Raw genomic sequence first — 23,839 nt, 5'->3', positions numbered from 1 at the left:
TGAAAACAGCCCTGCTTTACCCTGCGGGTTAGTAGCCACCCAGGACCTGGGAGGCCTGGTCCCCTCTACCCACTAGTTACGAGCCTCCGTCCACAGCGTCTCGGTCGAGGGCCCGGTGCCCGGTCCCACCTGTCAGTTCCCCTGCAGGAAAAGCCACAAGGAGAGCCTGGAACAGCCTCTGGTGTGTGCAGTGGAGAAAGTCCCTCTGTGCTCCCAGGTCCTGTGACGGAAGACAGATGAGGGCCCCTTCCCGTCACATGGGACATGCACCCGGGAGGCTCTGGGAGGGAACGAAGGCCCCAGAGTCACTGGGCCCAAAGCTTGCAGACCTTTCTGGCAGGGTTGCAGGGCCACCCTGCACTCAGAGTGGTCTCTGAGTCATGGCAGGATGCTGGGGGGCTGTGCCACCCTCGCAGCCCAGTGCTGGCTTATGTCCTGTGCTCACGGCACCTCTGTCTCTGCCCAAACGGATGGGCTGAGCACAGGGGACACAGGGACAAAAGGGCCACACACCCCTTGCTCTGGCAGGAGGGCCATATCTCAGCCTCTCAGGCCGCTGGAGTTCAGGCCCAACTGTCATCGAACTCAAGCCTGGCTCAGCCTCCTGTTTATTTTCAATGAGATGCAAGTCTGCGCCAGCCCGACACACAGCGTGTGCTCCGGTGTCACTGGTGTGCACGGGACCTGGCTCCTGGCACTGGCCATCCCCATGGACACGTCCCAGGGCCTCCCACACGCACTCCACACATGGTCTGGGGGAGACACATCATCACTGAACTGGCGAGGGCAGCCCTGCCCTTGGGCGGCCGCTCCGTGACTGGGGCAGAGCCTCCCCGATGTCCTTCTCCAGGTGGGTAAGGGAGAAGAACTGGCCTCAAAGGACTCAAATTGCTGTGTCTCAACAACCACAGAGCATCCACCAAAAGAGACTTTTGGGTACAAGGTGGCTCAAAACTTTACAAAAATATGCAACAGCTTCAAACTATACAGTTTATTCAGCGTAACAGAATGTAGATTTTCAAATTTTACAGGAATTAGAAAAATAGAACCACTGACTAGTCATTGCAGACAACAGTTTTTAAAAAGTGCAAACTCCGTTTCATCTCCGCTTGCCCCGTGAAGCCTGGGACAACCTGGTCCCCACACACAGGCCAAGTGACACAGCGGGCCATGTGGGGCATGAGGACGGTTCAGGGGGTGCCACCCTCTAGGTGCCCAGCCGGGCCCCCAGGGCTGCCCATGGCTCCCTGCTGGGCCCCGGATCCCGGGAGCCAGGGGGCCCGGCTCCCCTCCTGGCTGCGCTCAGGGAACATGTGTGTAGCCCAGTAATTAAAGAGAGCAGAGACCACGCCGGCCTGGTCTGCAGAACAAAACAGAACAAAAGGAAAATCGTTACTCACCTGGCAGGTGTAATCTTTGGGCCTGAGGTCAATTCTGAGAAAAGGGAACACTGACTAAAATGCTACGGTGGGTGACGGGGGCCTCCACGCCATGGGGCAGACAGAGGGGCGGACTCCTGCTGTTTCATCTGCTTGGGCGTGAGCCCCCAGGCTCAGGGCCACTGCACAACGGGACAAGCCTGGCGTCCGAGCTCACAGAACACCACACACAGACTGACATGAAGCAGGAGCTCGCTGGCCAGAGGCGGACTGAACTCTAGCTCCGGAGCTGGTGCTGGGATAGCGCGGCACTCCCTGGCCTCAGGAGGCCCGGCCCCGGGAACTCCCCTTTAAACTAAGGAAACGGTGCTAGGAGGTGGCAGCCCCAAGTTCGCAGCGCTGGGTGTGGGCGTTTCTGCTCCACCACGGACACTCCTGCAGCTGCAGGTGTCTGCACTCCTGGCGGAGCGGCGCAGTAGTTCCCGCCCCTTGGCAGCTTGTACCTGGCGGCATAGCGCAGTGCTCTGAGAACACCTGCAGGGCGTGCTGCAGCCTCTCCGGATCCTGCAGGAGCAGCAGCGCCTTCAGTTGCTCCAGGCCCAGCAGGTCAGCGGCGGACATGCTGCGAGCCTCCAGGCCCGTGAACAGCTCCTCGGCAGCCCCCAGGAAGGCCGGGTCTGGGTCCTGGGAGACACCTGCACAGAGAGGGCCCTGCAGATGCGACTTCATCTCTGATCCCATGGACTGAGGACCCGCCCAGTGTCCCTCCGGTGCTGTGGTAGGGACGTAAGGAGCCTCCACAAGAGGCAGCCTGAGCACGACTCTGCTCATGAACAACGGGCACCTGGCGTCTGCTCATGTGACTGGACCCCCTGGGTGGACACACAGGACAGGGACACTGAGCTCTGCAGACTGCGCTCAGGCCACTCTCAGCAGCAAGGGAACCCGGAGGCAGTGAGCACCGTATCGAGGACACGTGCCACCGTCCCCACCACCGACCACAGAGCTGTGGGAGGGGGGCTGGTGTTCGCCACATTAGCCCTGCATGGAGGTCACGGGACTTGTTCAATGTGACTTTGTGGCCTTGGTCGGCTGTGAAACACGGCCAAGTCCCACTCCTTAACCAGCATCCTCGCCTGCGGGGACCACAGGCACAGGTGTGGTGCTCTTGCCGTGTCTCCCTCCCACCTGCGCTGCCGTGGCCCACGTGCCTTGGGCCTAATCCTCCTCCGTCCCAACTGTTGTTCTCAGTGGATTGCTACATGTCCAGGGCTAGGACTCCTGTTGCATTGTCCTCTAACAGATGCCACCGAACAGTGAAACTCCCGTGGTCCTGGTCTCCCCTGTCGCACTCGAGATGAAGTCAGACCCTGCGGTCTAAGCCCGGGCCCAGCAGAGCCCCCGATCGGCGCCCACCTTTTCTTTAGAAACACAGCCGACCACAGCCTGCCCGGGGCAGTGAGGGCAAGGCGGCTGCCGCAGCCTGAGCTACTGCCGGTCAGAGCCTGGTGAGAGGAAGCTAAACACTCTCATTTTTGCCTCAAAGTGAATAGTTCCTATTGAATAATGAATACTTAATGTTTTATATTTTAAACACTTAAATATTATACCATATTTGTTTCTATTCCTAAATAAGTAAATGCTACTATTCAAAAGAAAAACAGGAAAAATCATACCATCGTAAAGATACATTTCTTGTGTGGACTTCAAAAAATCGAGGATGCCGTCTGCCTTCCCCTGGATGCCCGGGTCAGCTCCCTTGGCTTCTGTGTCCCCCGTGTCCTCCAGGTCCCCTGCGTCACCCTTGCCCTTGTCGCCCAGCTCGCAGCTGTCCTCCCTGGGCTCGTACAGGAAGCTGATGCCGGAGGCTTTTGTGAGTAAGCCGGCTGCTTTCTTCCTTTTCACTTGTTGTTTCTTTTTCAGTTTCCTTTTCTTATTTTTGCTGATTGTGGGGCCACCAGTGTGCTGTGGCTGCAGTGTTTCCTGTGGGAAAGTCTGCGGTCTCTCCATTTCTGCTTGTTCTACATGAACGTTGTTGGGGTTTTTAAATGTTTTCTTTGTTTTATGCTTTCTTCTTCTTCTTCTCTTTGGTTGATCACGAGGCTCCTGATCTATAAAAGCAAAAGTGCTAGTACAACCATTTTCTGTGCACTGTTTGCACAGCAGCCCACGGCAAACATATTAACCTAAACACACTTTCCCATTAGGGTCTTGTCATTTTAGTAGAAAAGGGATTTTGGAAGAATACAGTGATTCACAATGTATTCCAAACAATTACACTACCAAGGATTCTGAGACTTACAATAAAATTAGCAGCTTCCTTATTCTTAAAAAGAAAAAGGAGGTACAGATTGTGAACCCAGAGGAAAAACCACCTAATTGGGCTCCAACTGAAACAAAATGAAACAGAAACAGAGACTAGTAGCCACCTCTGCCCAGGCACCTCACACAAATTGCACCCCGGCGAGCTGCCTACCCTTAACTGCCCACCCCCCCACTGTTGGTCTTCTGAGCAGCCCTTATAAAGGAGCACCTGGAATCCTACTTCCATCAGTAGGATTGAGGCTTTCCCTATCCAATCAGAGCTGTGCAGCTCCAGCCATCAGAATGGCTCTATTCTGGCCAATCAGAACAGTACCCTTTGGGCCGGCCAAACCGCAAGGATTTGGAGCCCTCATTTGCATGAGAACGGACCAATCAGGGACCAGGGACCGGGACTTCTGTCCTTACAAGCCAACTCTGTTGGGGCTCTGGGAGCTGAATTCTGTCTGCACTGAAGACTGTGTTTCCCTGGCTGAAGCCATGCTGCTGACGCTGTCCCCACTGAGCTGTTTGCACTCAGTGAAGTTTCTTTCTGCGCTGTACCCCAACAGTGGGGACTCCTGTTGGTGTTGGGCTGGCACCAGTGACAGTTCCTATGGCTGACCTACCCCAGAACAATAGCTGGTTGTAGCATTAACACAAGATGTAGCCCTAAGTCTCAGCCTCATCATCTGCAAGGTGGAAACGATGCTGCCTCCTCACCCAGAGTCCAGGTGAGACCCATGTGTTAAACAGCATGCTGTTTTTTGGGTCCTGTCCTGAGCTCAGGCACCTCTCACAACCTGGAGCTGAGTGGGCTGGTCCCTGTCCTCTGCAATTATTGCCTGGCCTGACCCATGTTGATAGGACGCAGCAGCCACTCTTGACAGCAAACCAGAACCCCAGATGTCCCCAAGGCCCCCCACATACAGGGCCGATGTGGAGGCCCCGCCCAAGGCCTCCACGTCCTCTCCTAAGGGTCTGGCAGCAATGAGAGAAAAGCCGCCAACAGGACCAACTGCAGACGGATGTTTCTGTCCCAACACGGCAGCCTGGTGCCCTCGGACGGAGTGAGCCACGCGTGGCCGGAACAGCCCAGCAAGTGCAGAGGAGACAGCGTGGTGGAAACACCTCTGAAATCTCTAGTTCAGGACTGTGTTCTGTTCGTGAAAGGGCCCTGCTCTGTCGGGTGACGTGGCCAAGTGCTGAGCCTCCCACACGTCCTCGTCTGTGGTCTGGCCTGGGGCACGGGCGGTGCCTGCCATGCAGTCCAGCCCACGGCTCCAGCAGCCAGAACCTGCCTGACCCCCGAGCTGGAGAAAAGCTGTGGGACACTTGCATGGGGGAACCAGAGGTTTGACTATTTCAAACCTGAAGAGCTGCCATCCCCAAAACATACCTTTCCTTTCACACACGCTAATTTTAAAAATAACCACTGTTTGTCAAAACCCTCTCCATCGCTGTTTGGCACCCACGCCCCGATGAGGTGCTGTTGTGGAGACACCAAAACAGCCACCCGCTCCAGCTCCTCTGGCTGCGCAGCTGTGCCACACCACCTGGGAACAAGCTAATGTTTTAAAGAGACAAGAGTGTTATTGTGAATCAATGCTAAGGCTACAAACGAGATGATTGCCCTCAGCACCCATGAGATCTAGGTGCTAAGTAACAGGGAGTAACTTGCATTTAATCTTGACCTGAGTCATGTATATAGGGCCAGGAGTTAAAATAACAATACCAGATGCTTATAATCTAGATGTCCAACCTTCGGCCCAGGATGGCTATGAATTCAGCCCATCACAAAATTGTAAATTTACTTTAAACATTATGAGGCTTTTTTGTGATTGTGTATACCAATGCATTTAATGTGTGGCTCTGAGGTACTGAAAGGTTGGACACCCCTGGTACTCTTTGCCTAAAATTCAGGGCATTCTGTGCTAACAAGTCTCAATCAGGCACATTTAGCAAGGTGAGACCTGTAGAGATGATGGTCTGTCGACAGAAGTATGTCTGTCCAGGCCCTGGGACAGCCAGCAGGGAGCCAGGCCTGGGAGAAGGGGTGATGGGTTTGGTTTGGCCCGAAGATGAAACGCAGACCAAGGCACAGTGGGCGCAGGGTCAGTGCTAAGGACAGAACCTTCTCACTGAGAGCCCCGGCGGCAGCGGCCACTGGGGCCGGGAGGCCCGATCAAGTGTGGAGTAAGGACTCTGCCTTCAAAGAACGGATGCTCTCTCTTTGACCTCAAGCGGTGACATCTCGAGAGCAGGAGGAGCAGGGCTGTGACAGCCGGACATAGCCGAATTGGCCCCAGCGCTTCAGTGTCAGGACACAATGTAGCTTGTGTAGCTTTTAAATCCAAGTGACCTGAGAACCCACAGGCTGGCCAAACGTGCGAAACTCAGACTTATTCTTGTATTGTTATTTATGAATTACTGTATCATTTTCCACATGGACAACTATAAACCTGTGTTGGCCTTGTCCTGTGTGGCCCCTTAGCGGTCAAGAGGGCACTGAGTTAAAGTGCTGGCCCCGGTTTTGAGCCCAGAGCTTGCTGCCCTGACAGCCACCTGTGCGCAGGCGGTGAGCACGAGAGCCACACTCACCCTGTCACCTGGACACTGGCCCACATGCCGTCCAGAAGGCTGGATGCTGGCATTAGCCCCACATCACCTCGGCTCACGTGCATTGAGAAACATGCCTTCACTGCTCATGTTCACGCACTGGGGTCTTGGAGACCGAGAACAGGACACAGCAGGGGGCCATCAGCCACCCTGACTCATCCCCTGAGGAGGGAGACCCTTGCACATGTGTAATGTTTTAAGTGTCATGTCAGTAAACCAGCAGGATAAAAATGAGAGACTGCACAGTCACCCTGACCTCGTCACACCCTGAGCCAGTGCGCCCTGCAGGGACTATCCCCAGTCAGCAGACTAGAGTGAGTGTCCACCCAGGGCCTGACCTGGGCTGGGCCGCAAGTGATGAAAACCACACCTGACTGGTCGTATGAGCGGCGCTGCCCTAAGATGCTCCTGATGATGCTCCCGAAAGCCTCAGCGACCGTAGACCAGGCTTCTCCAGCGCAGCCAGCAGCCATAGCGTCTAAAGTCGCCTGCTTGGAACCAAGGCCTAGGTCTGTCCGTGCCCAAAGGGACGGGTGTCTAACCCACACAGATCCACTGGAGCACATGCGTCCGAGAGCCACGAAGTCACTCCCTGCTTCAGGGGGTGCCCGCTGTTAAAATGACGACGGCAGCTTCCACAAAAGGACTCGATTTTAACGACTCTGGGTGACCTAAACACAAAGGCCACAGGAATACAGGCAAAGCACATGGGCCAGGGCAGGAGGCAGCAGGGCTGTGGTGGAACTCAGATGTCAGGACAGAAAGCCCAGGTCTGAGCGGAGCCCGTCTCTGCAGAGCTGTCAGAGCTCTGCCTGGAGAGACAGGGACGGGCCCCACGGGCACCAGCCCGCCTCCCTGGGCATGGCCCTGGAAAAGAAGACACCCCACGGAAGGCTCTCAGCGTGGCTGCTCTCATGAACCTGGAGGAAATAAATTAACATAAAGGCTTTGTCTAACAAACAGCTTATAAAAATGTAACTTGTAATAATGTTGTATAGTCAAAGTTATAAATAAAAGTTACCCCTACCTCTGCCAGGTTCCCATGGCAATTTAAATGGAACGGGTTCTAATTATTCAATTCCCCTTTTCGCTACTGTTTAGAGACATCTCTCCACTCTCACCCAGACCAAGCTGCCCCCCAGCTGCTCTCTGGGGAAGGCGGGCCTGGGCCCCAGGACAGGGGGCCTGCACTGTCTGTGAGAGGGACCGCTGTCCGCCGGCACTGTCACTGTCCCACTTTCCACGAGGATGGCGCTCCAGCTCGGTCCCCACAGAGCAGCCGGACGGACAGACACATGTCCTGCAGCAGCAGCCCTCTCAGCAGAGCCCAGGGGCAGCATGCAAGAGATCCCGGCTCATTTTCTCCACGTGCGTGGAGGGAGCTGTGGAGAGGGCTGGGGCCACAGCTCCTCATGAAATCAGCCCAAGCCTGCGCTGGTCTGTTTGTCTGTGCTCGCGCTCTGAAGACTCCTAGCATCGCTCCGCGCCGCCCCATGTTTGGTCTCACAGTGCCTGACCCGCTGATCGGGAAGTCAGAAAGGTCAATGTGCTAGAAAACCCCATTTTCTTAATATCCCAATTAACGTCTCACTTTACATGCTAGGTAGAAATCATCTGGGTACAGCTTTAATTTAAAATTCATATTCCTCTAAAGGAAGTTTTGAAATAATGAATTAAAACCAAATCACTACCATCTCATTTTTCAAGGTAGATACTTAATGTGTGACCAAAGCACCAGTCAACAAAGCAAATAAAGTGATTTCATTTTTCTGTAACAGACATGCGAAGTAAGTGATTTCCATGATTAGAAAACTGATAGGCCATTCCACAATATTCCGAAAACATTGGAAAATGAAGGAAACAGTTCTAACCCAAGGCCAGTACTGTTGCCATCTGGATGCATTTAACACCGGCCGTCTCTGCGACCAAAATCACACTCCACCTGCAGGCCTGAACAGGGCCACACACCACCCCCACCACACATGGCTGCACAGGGGCCTGCTCTGCCCTCTAGGCCGGCTTTCTTACCTCCAGCATCCTCCTCGATGCCGAAGGTGCTCTCGCAGGTGCTCTCGGAACCTGAGCCTTCGGAGGGCTCCTGGGGCACGGGGGCGGGGACATAGCCCTCGGGAGGCAGAGCAGCGGTGTAGAGTCGCCGACCGGGCGGGGCCTCGGTGCCGCCACCTGCTGGACGAAACGGGCACAACAGGGAGCAGTCAGCACCGTGGTGTCCTGGGACCCTCACCTGCGCCACATTCGCTGGACGGGGCACCAGTCAGCTCAGCGCAACGGACCTCAGGGCTGGGCAGCTCCACGCGCAACCAGGAAACAGGAGCGGCCTGTGATTATTTAAATTCACATTAAGTGACTTACCATGTAAACTTCTAGGGTTTTGTAACATAACACAAAAATATAACTGCCTAATGAGTAGGAGGGAGAAAATTAAACTCCTCCCCGCCCCCCATCACAACATGAGCACGAATGTTTCGGTGGCAGATCTGGATGCTTCTCTCCCGGTGTGCTAACAACCTGTGTGCACATGTGTCTTACTGGGGTCGTGCTCACGTGGTTTAGTATGAAACACGTGCACATTACATACACATTTGTATGTTACACAGATAATATCACTCAAAGGTGAATGTTAGGGTAAAACAACATATTAAGATACATTTAAATCTACAGTCTTTTTTAAAAAACCCCACTGGATTTTAATCAATAAACAATAAGCTATGTTTATTGATTTTAGAGACAGAGGGAGGGAAGGAGGGAGGGAGGGGCATGGATGTGAAAAGCTCAGAGTGGTTGCCTCCTGTTTGCGCCCTGACTGGGGACTGAACCCGCAGCCTGGGTGTGGGGATCCCTGACCGGGATCCAACCTGCCACTCCTTCCAACTAAGCCACCCAGCCAGGGCCATCGTCTTTTAATGGCTACAATAATCCATGAAATTGGCAAATAACAACCAATGTCCTAAAATTTACACATAGGGGTTGATTCCAAATTTCCACATGAGAAACAGTTGCTGCAACCGCCGTGCTATAGGTAACTTTGCACACTTGCCCACTCAGGCCTCTTCCAACATGCCCCTGGGAGCTACTGCTGGTGGGAGGGGCTTGCCCTCTCCCTGCTTCTCCCACATTCGACACCAGGAAGGACCAACCCTCTCAACTGTCACATTTCACTCAGAATTGGCAAACACAAGTGGATGCCCTGATCTTTCACAGATAAAAGAAGTCTTAAAAAAAAAAAGGATGGTACAAAATCACTAATTCCTGTGCAGACATTTGGTTTCAGGACATTTAAATTGTAAAAACCTTGAAACGTCTTCAAATTCTTCTGTAATCGATACAGTTCGCTTCGTTACAAAACAAAACAGTCTCGGGGAAGTAAGTGCAGCCGGGGAATGTCGTGGAGAACGCTGTGGTGTCTGTGGGCGGGGTCAGGCGGGTGCCAGGAGTATTGAGAGAGCACTTTACGGAGTCTGACCACCACACTGTGCACCTGAAACTGACACAGGAACACTGACTGTCAACTGTAACTGGAAAACTAGGTATGTTTCCCTCTTTGAAGCTAAGATGCACATGGTGGTCTACTTCTCAACTTAAGTCTGACCTACCACAGGTGGCTAATTACAGCCTCCCTGCTGGAATGGGGGAGCGTGTGGGGGCTGGGCACAGGCCCCACACAGAGCTCCCCTGGGGGGAGCATCGACCTTTTGATCATTTTTCAGAATGATGTTTGGAAGCTTTTAATGAGATTGATCTTTCTCAACAAGAAAGCTGCGTGGAGGTTAGAAATGCGTTGCTCCCTCTGTTCTCAAGACGAGCTCAGGGTCTGCAGAGACAAGTCTTGCGGTGGGAAAAGCTCGCCTGCCATTGGCTGAGAACATCCGTTAGGGAGCTGCAGGCTGACTTCTGAGGCTGTTCTGGGTCTTGTCCTAACGAGACATCATGGAGAGAAGGCACCAGGTCCCCTGGGCCTCAGTGTGCCCACGGGAGCAGCGTCCCTCCAGCTGCAGGTCCTCTCCCCTCCCTGGGTAGGAGGGCTGTGCTGTGTTGGCAGCTCCCTTGTCACGAGGCAGATTCTTGTTCCTGGCTCAGGTGGCAGCGAGCAAAGGACCGAGGGGACTTGACTGAGCAGCGGCAGCCGTGGGGCACCATGGCTTCACAAGGTTTCCCTTTGTCTATTTAACTGTGATTTCCTCATTTTGCTTCTGGCCCAGATATCTCTTTTTTCACCTACAAATAAACTATAATGCTTTTCCTTCAAAATTTCCCAGGCATGTTGCTCTTTCATGAAGAAAAAAAAAAACATGAGTGAGGAGTAGAAGGGAAGTTCAGCGTGACAAGGAAGGTGAACAAAAACCTACGGTCAGGGGGCACTGCCCTCAGTGGACAGGGACTGGACGTTTCCTCATGACAAGCAATGAGACCAGACACCCCTGTCACAAGGGAGTTCTGTCAGGGGCAACTTGTCAAGAAAAATGAGACACCAAAGGCACCCTGATCAGACAGGAAGAAGCAAAATATCTCTACTCACAGGCGACAGGATCTTAATCATTCTTCAGAAAACCCTGAAGAATCCCCCCCAAACCTGCTAGAGCAATGTGAGGCCCGGTTGCAGGGCATAGGTCAATAAGCAGAAGTCTGTTTTCCCATATTGCAGAAGCCTCGCCTTGTCCAGGGTCAAAGGGTTTCCGTGCACTTCCATGCACTAGCACTGAGCCCTCTGCGCGCGCGCACGCACACACACACACACACACACACACACACACAAGCAATGCCATCTACAACGGCCTCACACAGAGTAAAACGCAGTCAAGTGTAAAACCGACAGCCTCCAAACTGTAACTCATTGAAAGAAATCACAGATGACAAGTAAGTGGGACTGTGTCTTGAACTCACAAGTGGACAACTTAATGCTGGTAGGACGGCAACACTGCCCAGAGCCGCACAGATTCAGGGCAGGTTGGATCCAAATGCTGGCTGCTTTACTCACTCGTTTGTTTCTGCAGAAAGGGACAGCCTGGTCTCAGCTCTCCCATGTGACTGCACAGGACCTCGAGGAGCCAAAATAACCTCAAAAAAGAGCCGAAGGGGAAGACTCACTCTCCCAGAGCCAGAACTTCCTACGAAGCCACCGTCATTAGAATGATGTGGCAGAAAGACAGACACAGGTCAGTGGGCGAGAACGAGCGTCTAGAAACACCCATGGCCAAATGATTTTTCCCTTTCAACAGCTCGGCTGAGATGTAAGTTCCACGCATAAGGTGGTCTGTCTGAAGTGTGTGACTCACGGCTGCTCACAGAGCTGCGGATCACACCACATCGACACACACACACCCACAACGGCCACGGTCCTTGTCGCCCCTGGTGGTCACTCCACGCTGCAACACTCATCGGCGGATCCAGCACACAGATGTGGCAGAGCCTGCCGCCCACGCACCACAGGGACACGTGGCTGGTTCTCCCCTTCTGCCCAGGGACATGTGTGCGGAAGCTCCTGTGGTCACCGGTCCTCTGTGCCGAGAGGCTGAGGACCGGGGCTGCGGGTGCACGGCAACAGGGCTGGCGTCTGAGGGGCTGTCAGACGGTCCCCAGGGCACTGTGCTGCTCACATTTCCCCACATCTCCACCGATGGCTGTTACTAACCCTCATGGGCTGGGAGACCTTTGACATGGGCCCCCACAACACTGACACACCGCACAGCCTCTCAGAGGCAGGGACTTTGAGAAGGATGTGGGGAACATGGGAACAGGACTCAGGACACCCCTCCTGACCGAGGGGCTGAGCCTGCTACCCAGTGCTGCTCAGATACGAGAACTGTGGGCGGGGAGCCAGGTTGAATTCACGTGGGTCCCAGCCTCGACTGCCCGGGAGCCCGACTTGTGTGCAACAGGGTGGGGTCCAAGACCTCGTTCGGCACTGGATGCTGAGGAAGGGGCGGTGGCCGCACCCTGTGCCTGGCCTCTCGGGGCGTTGCCCCCTGTCCTGGGGCTGCAGTGACCCCTTCTGTCACCTGGCCCCTGTGACCCTGCACCGGACAATGGCGTTCCAACTGCTCTGCAGAGCCGACCGCGGGCATTTTGCCCAAGAGCACGTGGCTCCGGCCAGCAGCAAGGTCCCTTGCTGTCCAGTCACAGCCCAGGCTGGCAGGGGGCCTGTGGGGCACCCCCACACCCAGCACAGAGGGTGAGGCGCCACTCTCAATCCCTCATGCCAGGCGTCTCCCTGATCAAACGCACTCTGAATCTCGCCAGAACCTCCTGAGATCAATGTCAGGTCAGCGCTGTGATTTCTGACTCACGAATGCACAGGGGATGCAGCACCTGACAAACACCTACGAACAACACCTGGGACCAGGGACATGTTTAAAGAAGCGTAAGTGGTTGTGAGAATCTGAATGGGCGCAGCCATTTAACATGAAACGCCTCCCAAACTGACGTGAAACTTCTCACTAGCCATCAGCACCTGTGGAAAGAAGCCGGGGGGACTAGGAGTAGCAGTGTGAAGAGCTGTCTCTTGACCGCATTTAGGAAGAGAAGCGTTACTTTTAAACAGTGATGTAAAACGTGAAAAGTCCCTCACTCTAGGCAAGAGGCCGTGTGAGACCGAGGCGGAATGGTCTGTCTACCTCGAAGGAGGACAGTGGTCAGTTCCTTGTCTCCCAGGGGGACCTGGCCTGGAGTCTGTAGATGCAGCCCTGGCCTCAGCAGAGGCGTGATGACGCGAGATCACGCAGGAGCTTCGATGTCCCCCCACTTTGTCCCCCACCAGCCTTGTCACCGATTAAAGCCATCAAGTTGGAAGAGAGAAGAAAGCACACATGGACCCTAAACACAAAACCTCCAAAATGGCCAAGAACGAGGCTTCAGAAAGGTTCTGAGAACACCAGGGACCAGCTACTCCTGGGAATGGACAGCTGCCTCCTCCCCACCCCCCCACCCCCCGAACAGTGCCTGATGTGCAGACCTGTGGTACTGCGGTCCCCGCCCCGTGTGCTCAGAGCCGTCCGCTGTGTGTGCGTCTGTGTCCTGACCCCTCTTCTTACAGGGACGCCGGTCCTGCCGGATCAGGACCCACCCAATGGCCTCATTTAACCTCATCTTCCATGGACGCCTGTTTCTAAACACTGGCTCCTCAGGGCCTCGGGGACCAGGACGTGGACACACGGATTCTGGGAGACACAACGTGGCCGAGCAGGCCTATTCTTTGGAAAGGAAAATCCCAGCCAACAGTGGTCACTTGTCCCTTAGGACTGGTCCAGGTGCTCTTGCTTTTACCGACCTGACTGGTCAGCAGCAACCCACAGCAGCGATGGAACCAGCTGTGCGGCTGGGACTCCATTACCCACAGCCCTTACCTGCCACTGGGGGGACGCACCTGCACCTCGCTTTCTCAGGAGGGGCTTCGGGGGCAGCAGGCGGCAGCACTCGCTCTTCCTGGTCACGTGGCTCACAAGGGAAGAGCCTCTTCAGTACTTTTTCAACAAACACTAAGATGAAACCGATTGACAAAGGAGAGAGAGAGAGAAGGAATTACTTAAGGCAGTTTTATTTAAATCGCATACAGTCTATTTATACCAAAGACCTATTCTAATGTTAACATCAGAAAGCAAAGCAACTGTCCTGACAGGACCCCCAACACTGTCCCCAGAGGTCCCTGGCCACCTCCCTGGTACGGGGGCTGGGTCGCCCCACTGCGTGCAGAGGTGGAGGCAGCCCCAGAGCTGGACTCCCAGACCTGACGGGGGCTCTGGAGGCAATTCCAGTCCTCAGGTGCCCATCTCTGACCAGCCCAAGCTCTCCCACGTGGACAAGCCCAGCAAGCCCACCAGTTCTGGAGGCAGAGGGCCCTCCTGGGCCAAACTCTCCAGGCAGGGCTGCCCTAACCTCTCTGTCCCTGTCCCTGGCTGGCTGGGCCCCAGGTCCTGGGGCTCTCCCTGGGGAAAGCGATGAGTGGGGTTCAACATGTTGTGCAGTGAACACCGCCGCCAGAGGTGACCTGACAACAGGAAACCCAGCTCCCAAGACACAGGTTAGTCACCTGCTGGTCCAGCCATTCTCCCAGGGTCACTTACACAAACAAGACCAGATCTCTGCTCCTGGGAAAGAGCTGTCCCCTCTCCCAGGGGACAGTCCGGAGTCGGACGGCACTGACTCAGAGTTATGGCAGGTCTGCAGTATGGGCCTCCGCCTGGCAGGCCACCTACACAGACAGGGGCGGCAGACGCACAGACCACCTGCACTCTGGGAGAGCAGTGCCCAGCTCCCGCCTGGACCCTCCCGGAAGTGCGTGTTCTGGGGCATCTCCTGTGGCTTGAGTTTGGACTCCATTTCCAATGGCAGACACCCCAGGCCCCTCAGCACCTGGTACTCCAGCCTGACCCACTGCACCCCCAAGCCCCTGCCAGTGTGCCCATCTCCTTGTCAGGGCCTCGCTGGCTGTGGCCCAGCCCTAGCCCTGCCCCCACATACCAGCCGGGTCCTCAAGCTCTGTCCCCTTGCTCCACCCCACTCTGTGCCAGTCCCCTTCAGGGTGGGTCCTCCATGGTAGGCAGCCCACCTCTTGGGGAGTGCCAGGCTTGGGGCTGCTTTGGCATCAGGAGCAGTGCCAGGCTCACCAGGTAGTTACTTTGCTGATAAACATGCAGACCTCTTTCAGTTGCCACAGTTTGAAACACAAAGTCTTTTCTAAAAAGAGTAAGACTTCGCCCTGGCCCCTGTGGCTCAGTGGGAGGGGTGCTGTCCTGCAAGGCAAGGGTGGTGGTGTACCCCTACCCTGCTCAAGGCCACGCCTAGGCTTCGGGTTTGGTCCTGGTCGGGGTGTGTGCAAGAGACGACCGACTGGCATTCCTCTCCCCCTCTCTCTCCCTCCCTCCCTAACCCTCCTCTCTGAAAGACTTTTTTAAAAAAGGATGTGATTTTCATTTTTAAAAGTCTGTGTTAAAAGATCAATGTATAACAAGTAAATTAAAACAATTGTGACTTTGTACCAACTGATCCTGCTGGAAAGTTCACTGGTGACTTTCACTTCCCATTGTATCTGAGACCATAGAGTAGACATACAGTGGGGAATGAGACTCTGTGCAATGCTGACCACTTGCACTTAACACCTGAACAACTGCCCCCGAAACAAGACAAGCATTCAGTGCTAAGCTGGCACACAAGCAGCAGCCTCGGATTCCCAGGGGCCGAGGGGCCGCAAGCACGGGTGCAGGCACGTGGAGCCTCCCACCGCTACGAGGACTGGACAGTTGAGACAGAAACCATCAGCTGCTCTGGAACAAACGTTCCTTGTACAGCCACTGACGGCCCTGCTGCTGCCTGCAGCCCCAGAGTGAGGAACTAGGCGAGCCCCCTGCCAACCGCACAGCCGTCCCCTACAAACAGACTTCACTCTGCAAACCAGCAGGCGCTCAGCCGGGTGGGTGTGCTCCCTGGTTCCAGTCCAAAGTGGACAGAAACGAAGACGAGTTGTTCAGGGTGCTGGGCCCAGGGAGGCATCACTTTGACAAAGCTCACGTCGTTTCTGGCTTGTGGAAAGGTGCCCTCTGAAGGGTGTGTGTGCGTGCGCACCGACTGCAGCAATCAGAGATGGAAAGTCCCTTTTGTGCTTAATCTCCTAAGGGCTCAGGCACAAAACAAAGCTGGGGAGCTGGGCGGCAAGTCTGCAAGCCACCAGGGTGCCCACGGCTCCGTGGTGAGTCGCCCGGCACGCAGCCCTGCCCTGAAGCTCCCTGTCACTTCCCAGTAGTGAGGGCACGTTTCAACCTAGCGCTCTGGCATCTGTCAAAAAGCGATCACCAGGAAAGACAAGAGCGGGGACGGACGTTTACTGCCAAGCAGCAGCTGGCCACCGCAAGCACAGGCAGAGAGCTCAGACTGTGAATGGCCAGCGGGGAAGGAGGAAAAACAGCGGAGATCACACCTGCTGGCCATAGGAGAGACAGGTCACTTTGAAATGGTTTCAGAGAGGGCTGCCTGCACGTGCTGTTTCGACTTTAGAGAAACAGCCAGATAAAAATAACATTTCAGTAAAGTGTTCTTTAGAAGTTAGACACCTAGAAAAAACTGCAAATATATAACCTCAAAAAGAAATAGAAAGCTTGACGGCTGGTGAAGAGGCTGTTCAATCGTAAGTGCTTATTCAGTGCAGTTCCTTGATGGAAAATCTAACAATTGGGAGATTTAGTCTGAGAGAGAGTTCGTTCCATCTGTTTGCTGGGGTAACATGCCCAACAAGCTCCTGGCGAGACAGAGGGAACCTACCAGGTGAGAACAGGCCACCCCCTCCAGCTCAGTCAGGTGCACGCCACCTGAAAAGGTTCTTGCAGAAAGAGAAATGGAAATAGGATATTTTTCTTCTGTAATGTTCACTCTGAAAAAAGCAAAGGAAAATGAAAAATATGTGGAAGAAAAATAAGCGCCTTTGAGACCACTGAGTAAGTCACCCCATCAAGTCATGAACATTCTTCTCTTTCTTAAAAAAGTTCACTTGGACACAAAGCAGTGTGCCCTGCCCCCCACACCTGTGCACACAACATTCCCGATCTGCAATGAGGACAAGCCACACGACTTTCCTTGTCACAGACATGGCCCCTCGAGAGAGCCTTGGCTGGACGTGGCGGGGACGGACTTCGTTCCTTTGTGGCTCTGTCCTCGGCACGTGAACCACTGTCTCTGGGGAAGCACGAGGCTCTCGGGGGAGGGAGTGCAGGCAGAACTAAGGCGGGGACATGAGGATGGACGTAGTTCGGAAACTGGGCCTCAAGGCGATGCCCACGGTGGGCAGGATGCCACGCGCCCACAGGACACGTGTGATGACAGAGGCCACGGCCACGGACTGTCGTGTTTCCTGTGCAAAGAGAGCTACGCAGGACCAGCAGGCACACTGCCTACCGTTCAGAGGGCCCGGCGAGCGAACTCGCGAATGGGGAGGGGACATCATCTAAAAGGCAAAACAGGAGTTTGGCTGGCATTTTTGAAATCACATTAAAAAGGAAAAACACTCCTGAAAATAAGACCCGAAGTGGACATTGGCACACACCTCCACCATAACCAATTGCACAGTGAAAGTGAACCCTTCCGAACCTGCCCTGAGCAACCACCCTCCCCCAACTGCCTGCGGTTTAGAGAAGACAGAGAACCCATCTCGGCTGGTACCGGCCCAGCGCTCCCCACCTCAGGCCTGGCCTCTGAGCTCCCTGTTTTGCTGGCTTGCTTGTTGTAAAGATTTTATTTTTAGAGAGAGCAGAAGGGATGGAGGAACATCCATGCGACTGATAAATATTGATCGGCTGCCTCTCCTGCGTGCTTCAGCCAGGGACCCAGCCTGCAACCCAGGCACACGACCCGACCGGGATCAACCTGGGGCACAGGGGACATTCGCCTTGTGGGTCAACACCCGACCCACTGAGTCACACTGACCAGGGCCATGCACCTTGTTTTAACAGCGACTTCAAATTCAAGTCTTTTCAGGGTTACTGTATTCCTTAGAATCCAGCATTCTGAGTATTCTCTTTTCGTATTTAAATGCCTGCTGAATACCCGCCAGCCCCTCCACAGCTCTGTCAAAAACAACTCCCTTTAATGAGCACAGTGCTGAACCTTTGCCGGTAACGTAGGAGTAAAGGAAGAAGTTAATAGCACCACACCAGTTCATGGAAATGGAGTTTAGAATAGCACGTAATTCAGTAATGATAGCTTCTTAATGGGTTTCATAATAGAATTATAAGTGGAAAAATAATTAGCTAAGATTTAAGCAACAGTTGGCCAACTTTCTGAAACATTCATTAGAAGGAAAACAGTGCTCAAAGGGACACAATTAAAACCCTACAACACAGCCCACCTGGTGTGGTGTCCCCATGGAAGGAGCAGAAATCCACTAACACTCATTTTCTCCGCAACCATCAACATTAAAAAATACTCTGAACTTTGTCCAAAGCTTTTCCTTGTAGGGCTCCTGAGGAGCATTTACTGTATCATTAACTAGTCACACACACACACACACACACACACACACACACGTGTACTCACACACAGAGACAGACACACACATAGAGAGACAGATACACACATACTGCCAAGACACACGCACAGGCAGACACCCAGAGACTCTGTCCCACCACTGTTGCTTGGGGACCATGCGTGCTGGTGGCTACCCCAGGAAGCCCAGGGTAAGGGGCGTGCCACGTTGACCTCCAGGCCTCAGGTGCTGGGCCTAAGGAGATCAGGGCTGCCCAGACAGCTGGGATGGAGGCCCACTGACCATCTGAGGTTACCCAAGGGTCCTGGAGGACTAGAGGGCTTGGCTGCCCTCTTCCTCGCTGCCACACCCCCAGCTCCTGGGATGGTGCCCTGGGAAGGCCCAGCCTGGCGGCTGGCAGGAACAAGTTACTAAAAGGCAAATGGACCATCTGCACACAGCACCTGGTCCCCAGCGTGCCCCGTGCCTGGTGCAGACGGGTCCAGGCCTCTATCACCTCGGTCTGCAGTGAGAGGAGTGGTGTCATTTAACCCTTGCAACCAGAGGCTCGTCACCATCTCCCTCTGGGTGAGAAATCTTACAATTAAAAATAAGTCATGGGATCAGCCCACAGGTGGGGCACACTGGGCTGGCATCTGTGCAGTGACCCTGTCTACCACCAGCCCCAGGAACAAAGGAGCTGCAGCAGCGATGGGTGACGGCAGTGACCACATGCTCTCGTGAGCCGCCGTCCCAGGGCCCATGGGGGGGACGGCTCCCCAGACAACCCTGGGACTCAAGTCCTGCCCATCCTGTGAGTGCCCCTGAATGGCCTCTGAGAGGGACGGCTGGACACAGCCTCAGCAGCAGGGAGCAGGGTGGCTTTCTCCAACGGACGAGCATCGCTAACAGGAGTCCGGACAGGACGGGAGGCCCACGATAGGGTGGCAGACACTGCGTTGGGTCACTGACTCCACGGGTGGCTGCATGCTTACCGAGGGCCAGCACTTTGCCAGAGGGGATCTGACAGGACTCGACAGCAGGGGGACAGGCCAGCCACCCTTTACCTACCCAGCACTGTCCCTGGAGGGCAGGTTCCTTCAGCTCCGCCCCCTCTTCCAAGCCAGCACCAGCCCAGGGCCCACCTGACTGAGCCCGAGAGCTGTCAAATTTTCCCCAGTATACTCTGAGAACAGGGGCCCTCCTGGATTCAGTTCAGTTACCTCCCAGAGGTTCCTGAGGTCTGGCCCAAGACACACCCTCCAGAACCAGTGATACACTTTTCCACGTGAAACAGAGCGCATTTCAAAAGAAGAAATTCACTTTGTACTCAAGGACAGTGGCTGCAAAGTCTGCCGCTCTCCCATGACCCCAGGAGCTGTGTTACGGGGGGCTGACTGCCTGACCCCTGCAAACCATGCGCTTTCGGACGGGCTAAGTCTTTTCCAAATGCACACACTCCCCTGGCCCAAGGGAACGGCCCGGAATGCCCAGAGCTGAGGCCTTTAGGCCATCCTGCAGCCCCCCCAGCACCACCCAGCTGTCCTGAGGCCAGCAGAGCTCAGGTCCTGAGCTGCAGGACAAGTGTGAAGAGAGTCTTCTGTGTCCCCTTCACACTCGCTTCCCTTCCACAGACGCACAGACGGCCCTGGGTCTGGAACAGCAGCTAGACCGTGAGGAAGATGGAGGAAGGCCCCAGGCCACTGTTCTCGCCACCTGCCACACGTTCCCCTAATGGCAACACGCACTCCAAGTCACTGACGTGCGAGGGCTGGAGCTGGGGGAGCTCCAACAGCTCAGGACTCAAACCTCTCCCAGCTCCAAACCACCCCCGAGTGGCTCAGGGCTCCGGGTCCCAGCAGAGGGCCCTGCCAGGTCCTGTTAACAGGAGGGGACACACAACACTACTGCTCTGTTCCCGCTGACAGCCAGCAGTTTCAGGATTTAGTAACTGCCTCCCCCCACCAAATACAATGTCCTCAAACTGCCTTGTTCCCCTCACACTCTGTCACACTTCCATCAGAGAGACAGTTTCCAGGGAAAGTGTGTCCTGACTGAGTGCGGGAGGAACAGGTTCTGTTCATCTTTCGGGGACTGACAAAGGTTTTGGAAAGCAGACTGTTTGTGTTCCAGGTGACATAGTCACTTCCAGCACAAGGACGGTGTTAGAGAAACAGGGAGACTTGGCACCAAGCACAGGGAACCCCCATCACCATGCAGGAGAGCAGAGGGGGGTGTGTCAGTGAGCATGAAGACCCCGGAGATGGCCTGTCAGTGGCTGACAGTGGGACAGACAGGTAGGGGGCTGTCACTGGCATCAGCCATGGCCACCCTGGGGAATGACACCCGACCAGACAAACAACAGCCCAGACTCAGTGACACCCGGGGCGGCAGGAGCGCACCTGCAGGGCGCTTCTACAGGAAGGAAGCCACATAGTGGAAACTGCCTCACTTTCCCCATATTCTGCCTTGCCAACCAATTAGTTTCCTTTTCTTGTTTTAAGCAAATGCTTAACTACAGTTGCCACTCAGCTTTCAGCTTTTCATTTCAAAGGGCAAAACCACAATCCTCCGTTTAAATGCAGAGGAGAAAACCATCATGGCCAGAACTATTCCAAGTAACGTAAGAAACACACCTGAAAACATAAAACTAGAAGAAAACACACAAAAAAGCTCCCTGACATCAGTCTTGACAATAATTTTTTGGATTTCACAACTAAGGCACAACCAACAAAAGCAAAAATAAGCCAGTGGGGCCACATGAAACTAAAAGGCTTCTGCACAGCGAAGGAAACCAGCAACAAGATGAAAAGCAACCTGTCCAACATGAGGGAGTATCTGCCAACCATACATCTGATAAGGGATTCATGTCCAAAACGCAGAAAGAACTCAGACAATTCAACAGCAAAAAACAGACCGATTAAAAAAATGGACAGAGGACCTGAACAGACTGTCTCCTAAAGAAGAGACCCAGGTGGAGAGTTCCCGTCACTCACCACCAGGACAGTGCACTGCTCGCTCAGTGAGATGTCATCTCACACCTGTCAGGATAGCCGTCACTGAAAGACAACCAACCAGTGCTGGTGAGGACGTGGAGAAACGGCAGCCCTGTGCCCTGCTGGTGGGAAGGTAAGTGGTGCAGCCCCTGGTGAAAGCAGCATGGATGCTCCTCAGAATTCTAGAAGTAGAGCTACCATAGGACCCAGCAACCCCACTTCTGGGTATCCATCTGAGTGAAAAACACTGACCCAGAAAGCTATCCACACCCCCTCTTCGCTGCAGCTTTACACAATAGCCGATGTATGGAAGCAGCTTCTACGGGCATGGGTGGGCAGGTGGGTAAAGAAAATGTGGCACGTGCACACAGGGGGCTATTACTCAGCCATGAAAAGGAAATCTTGCGGTTTGAACAACAGGGATTGACCTAGAGGGCACTGTGCTGAATGAAACAAGTCAGAGGAAGACAGACACATGTGATCTCACCTACAGTGGACTCTGAAACAAAACAACAAAAAGCCTAAACTGATGGAGACAGGGGAGACTGGTGTCTCCAAGTACTGAGGGGTGGGGGATGGGTAAAATGGGAGCTGGGTCCCTGTTACAAAATAAGTCAGTCCCAGGGTGTCACACATCGGCTGGTGGCTCTGGCTAACAACTCTGTGCTGCACAACCCAGAAGTCACCCAGGAATATTAAAGGGCTTTATGCAGGAACCGAGTTCCCTGCCTCTGACTATTCCATACTAAGGCACCGCCAAGTTAACCGATGAAACGCATAACGCCCTGCCTCTGGCCCTGGTTAAAATACTGTCATTTAATAAACACCCGTGAAGGCCCTGCAATCTACAAAGCTGCAAGTCAACAGCATTCCCTCCACCGTACAGATAAACACACTGAGGCGCAGTGAGGCTGATGCTGTTTCGTTTAAGGTGGCGGGGTCAATCGGTCAGCCCTCGCATCGCTGTCGGGAGCGTCCGCAAACCCCGTATTTCCTCCGGAAGGGGCTCGCCGCGTTGGGGGTCCCACAGCCCAGAGGCCCTGCCCGAGACCCCTGGACACACAGGGCGGCGCTTGCGGGCTCCGGACGTACCTAGGGACTAGGGGCACCCTCGTCCGGCCAGCGGCCGGGGGTCGGGACGGGGACTTGCGCCGAAGGCTTTATCTGAGTAGGCGGCTCCCTAGTCCCCCCGGTTCCCTGAGTGCCCCGCTGCCCAGTCAAGCATACCCTGCCTCCGCGCCGCCGCCATGCGGATCCGACGACCCTCGACCCCTTCCGGGGCGCAGTCCTGCCTGCGGCTTCCGCATCCGTCCTTGTAGACCCGCCCACGACAACAGGCGTGCCCAATCCGGATCCAGGGTCTCTGCTGCTGAGGTCTATCAGGGGCGCTGCGGTTTCGGATTGGCTCTGGGAAATCCGTGGCCTCTGGGGGCCTTCAGTCCCGAGTGGGTTGCGGTCCGGCTGCTGAGGGTTCAGCAGCAACAGGGGTCAGCGGAGAGAGTCATCCCGGCGCGGGGTGGGAGAGTGGGTTGGGCGCGGAGGCCGTGGGCGGCGTCTGCTCGGCGTCCACCCGGTCGGCGTCCCAAGGCTCCGGGGACAGTGGGGCTTAGGGGACCCGCGGGAGCCGGCGTCCGCGTTCAGGCCCTCCTCCTGCGTGCGCTTCTGGGCAGCGCCTCCGACCATTGCGCCCTTTGCGATCCGGCCGTCCTCTCTGGACCGGCCTTCGTGTTTGCCCTCTTCCCCGGGCCCACGTTTCGGGTAGCGCATTTGTGAGCGCCTGTGTCTGGATGCCGGGGGTCTCCGTGGGCGCAGGGGCGACAGTATGCAGTGAGATGGACGGCATGTCTCAGGGATACCGGAGCTTGGGGAGAAAGGGGGCCCAAGTGGCGCGATGGAGTGGTCAGAAAGCCTCAGAGAGGGGAATTTGAGCCATGCTCGAGGCAGGGTACAGCAAGTGCCCCCCACATCCCTGGGTGATGGCGTCTAGGGAGCAGCGCAGAGGCCACCGTAAGCCGAGCACAGTTATGGACAAGGGGATGGTGACAGTGACAGACGTGGGCCAATAGGAGGCAGACCTTAGTGCTGGGGCCAGTCCCTGGACAGTGATCAGCTTTATGTTTTCCAGTGGGCGAGATGGGAATCGGGGCTGGCTTTGAACCAACCAGAATTTCCTGACACCTGAAAGGAGTCCCCTGCGCCCCCGTGTGGAGAGTAGGTTTTGGTGGCGGACACACGGAGACCCGCTGGGTCTGCTGAAGTAAGAAGGGCCTTGGTGTCTGGCCACCATGGGCAGTTGAGGGGAAGAGATGGTTGGATTTTGGATGTATTCAAAGAGAAAGCAAAAGAGATTTCTGATTGACCAAGTGTGGGCTGTGACAGAGGAGAGGTTCACAGTGGCCCCAGGTTTGTTGGCTGGTGTTTCACTGAGGACAGCCAAGCCCCGGAGGGTCATCACTGGGGATGGTGTGTGCTGTGTTAGGTGTGTTACCTGTGAGGTGATGTATAGACATCAGTGAAGCAGTGGAATCTGACTTCAGAGTTCAGGAGAAAGGCCCAGGATACAGATAGAGAACTGGGCT

The 23,839-nt window shown here is 54.9% G+C and overlaps 1 protein-coding gene across 3 annotated transcripts; it reads right to left on the bottom strand.

The window, feature by feature from the left end:
• Window positions 1-935: 935 nt before the first annotated feature.
• Window positions 936-22,598, bottom strand: ERICH1 (glutamate rich 1). 3 transcript variants are annotated; one of them, XM_037063385.1, is made up of 7 exons: window positions 22,488-22,585; window positions 21,748-21,759; window positions 13,661-13,792; window positions 8,328-8,483; window positions 3,056-3,490; window positions 1,883-2,074; window positions 936-1,360 (listed from the first exon to the last, which is right to left on the bottom strand). In XM_037063385.1, exons 1-7 carry the CDS (start codon window positions 22,507-22,509, stop codon window positions 1,191-1,193), a joined length of 1,119 nt encoding a protein of 372 aa, XP_036919280.1. In that variant the 5' UTR covers window positions 22,510-22,585; the 3' UTR covers window positions 936-1,190. The 3 variants fall into 3 exon arrangements, with proteins under 3 accessions (XP_036919280.1, XP_036919281.1, XP_036919282.1); XM_037063386.1 differs by lacking the exon at window positions 21,748-21,759 and having other exon boundaries at window positions 8,328-8,486; window positions 22,488-22,598; XM_037063387.1 differs by lacking the exon at window positions 21,748-21,759 and having other exon boundaries at window positions 22,488-22,598.
• Window positions 22,599-23,839: the final 1,241 nt, after the last annotated feature.

This window comes from Sturnira hondurensis, unplaced genomic scaffold (genome assembly GCF_014824575.4).
Source record: "Sturnira hondurensis isolate 20B ecotype Veracruz unplaced genomic scaffold, ASM1482457v3 Scaffold0014436, whole genome shotgun sequence".
NCBI classification, from domain to species: Eukaryota; Metazoa; Chordata; class Mammalia; order Chiroptera; family Phyllostomidae; genus Sturnira; species Sturnira hondurensis.
The sequence above is the reverse complement of the archived record's forward strand: the minus strand, read 5'-3'. Positions and strand labels throughout refer to the sequence as shown.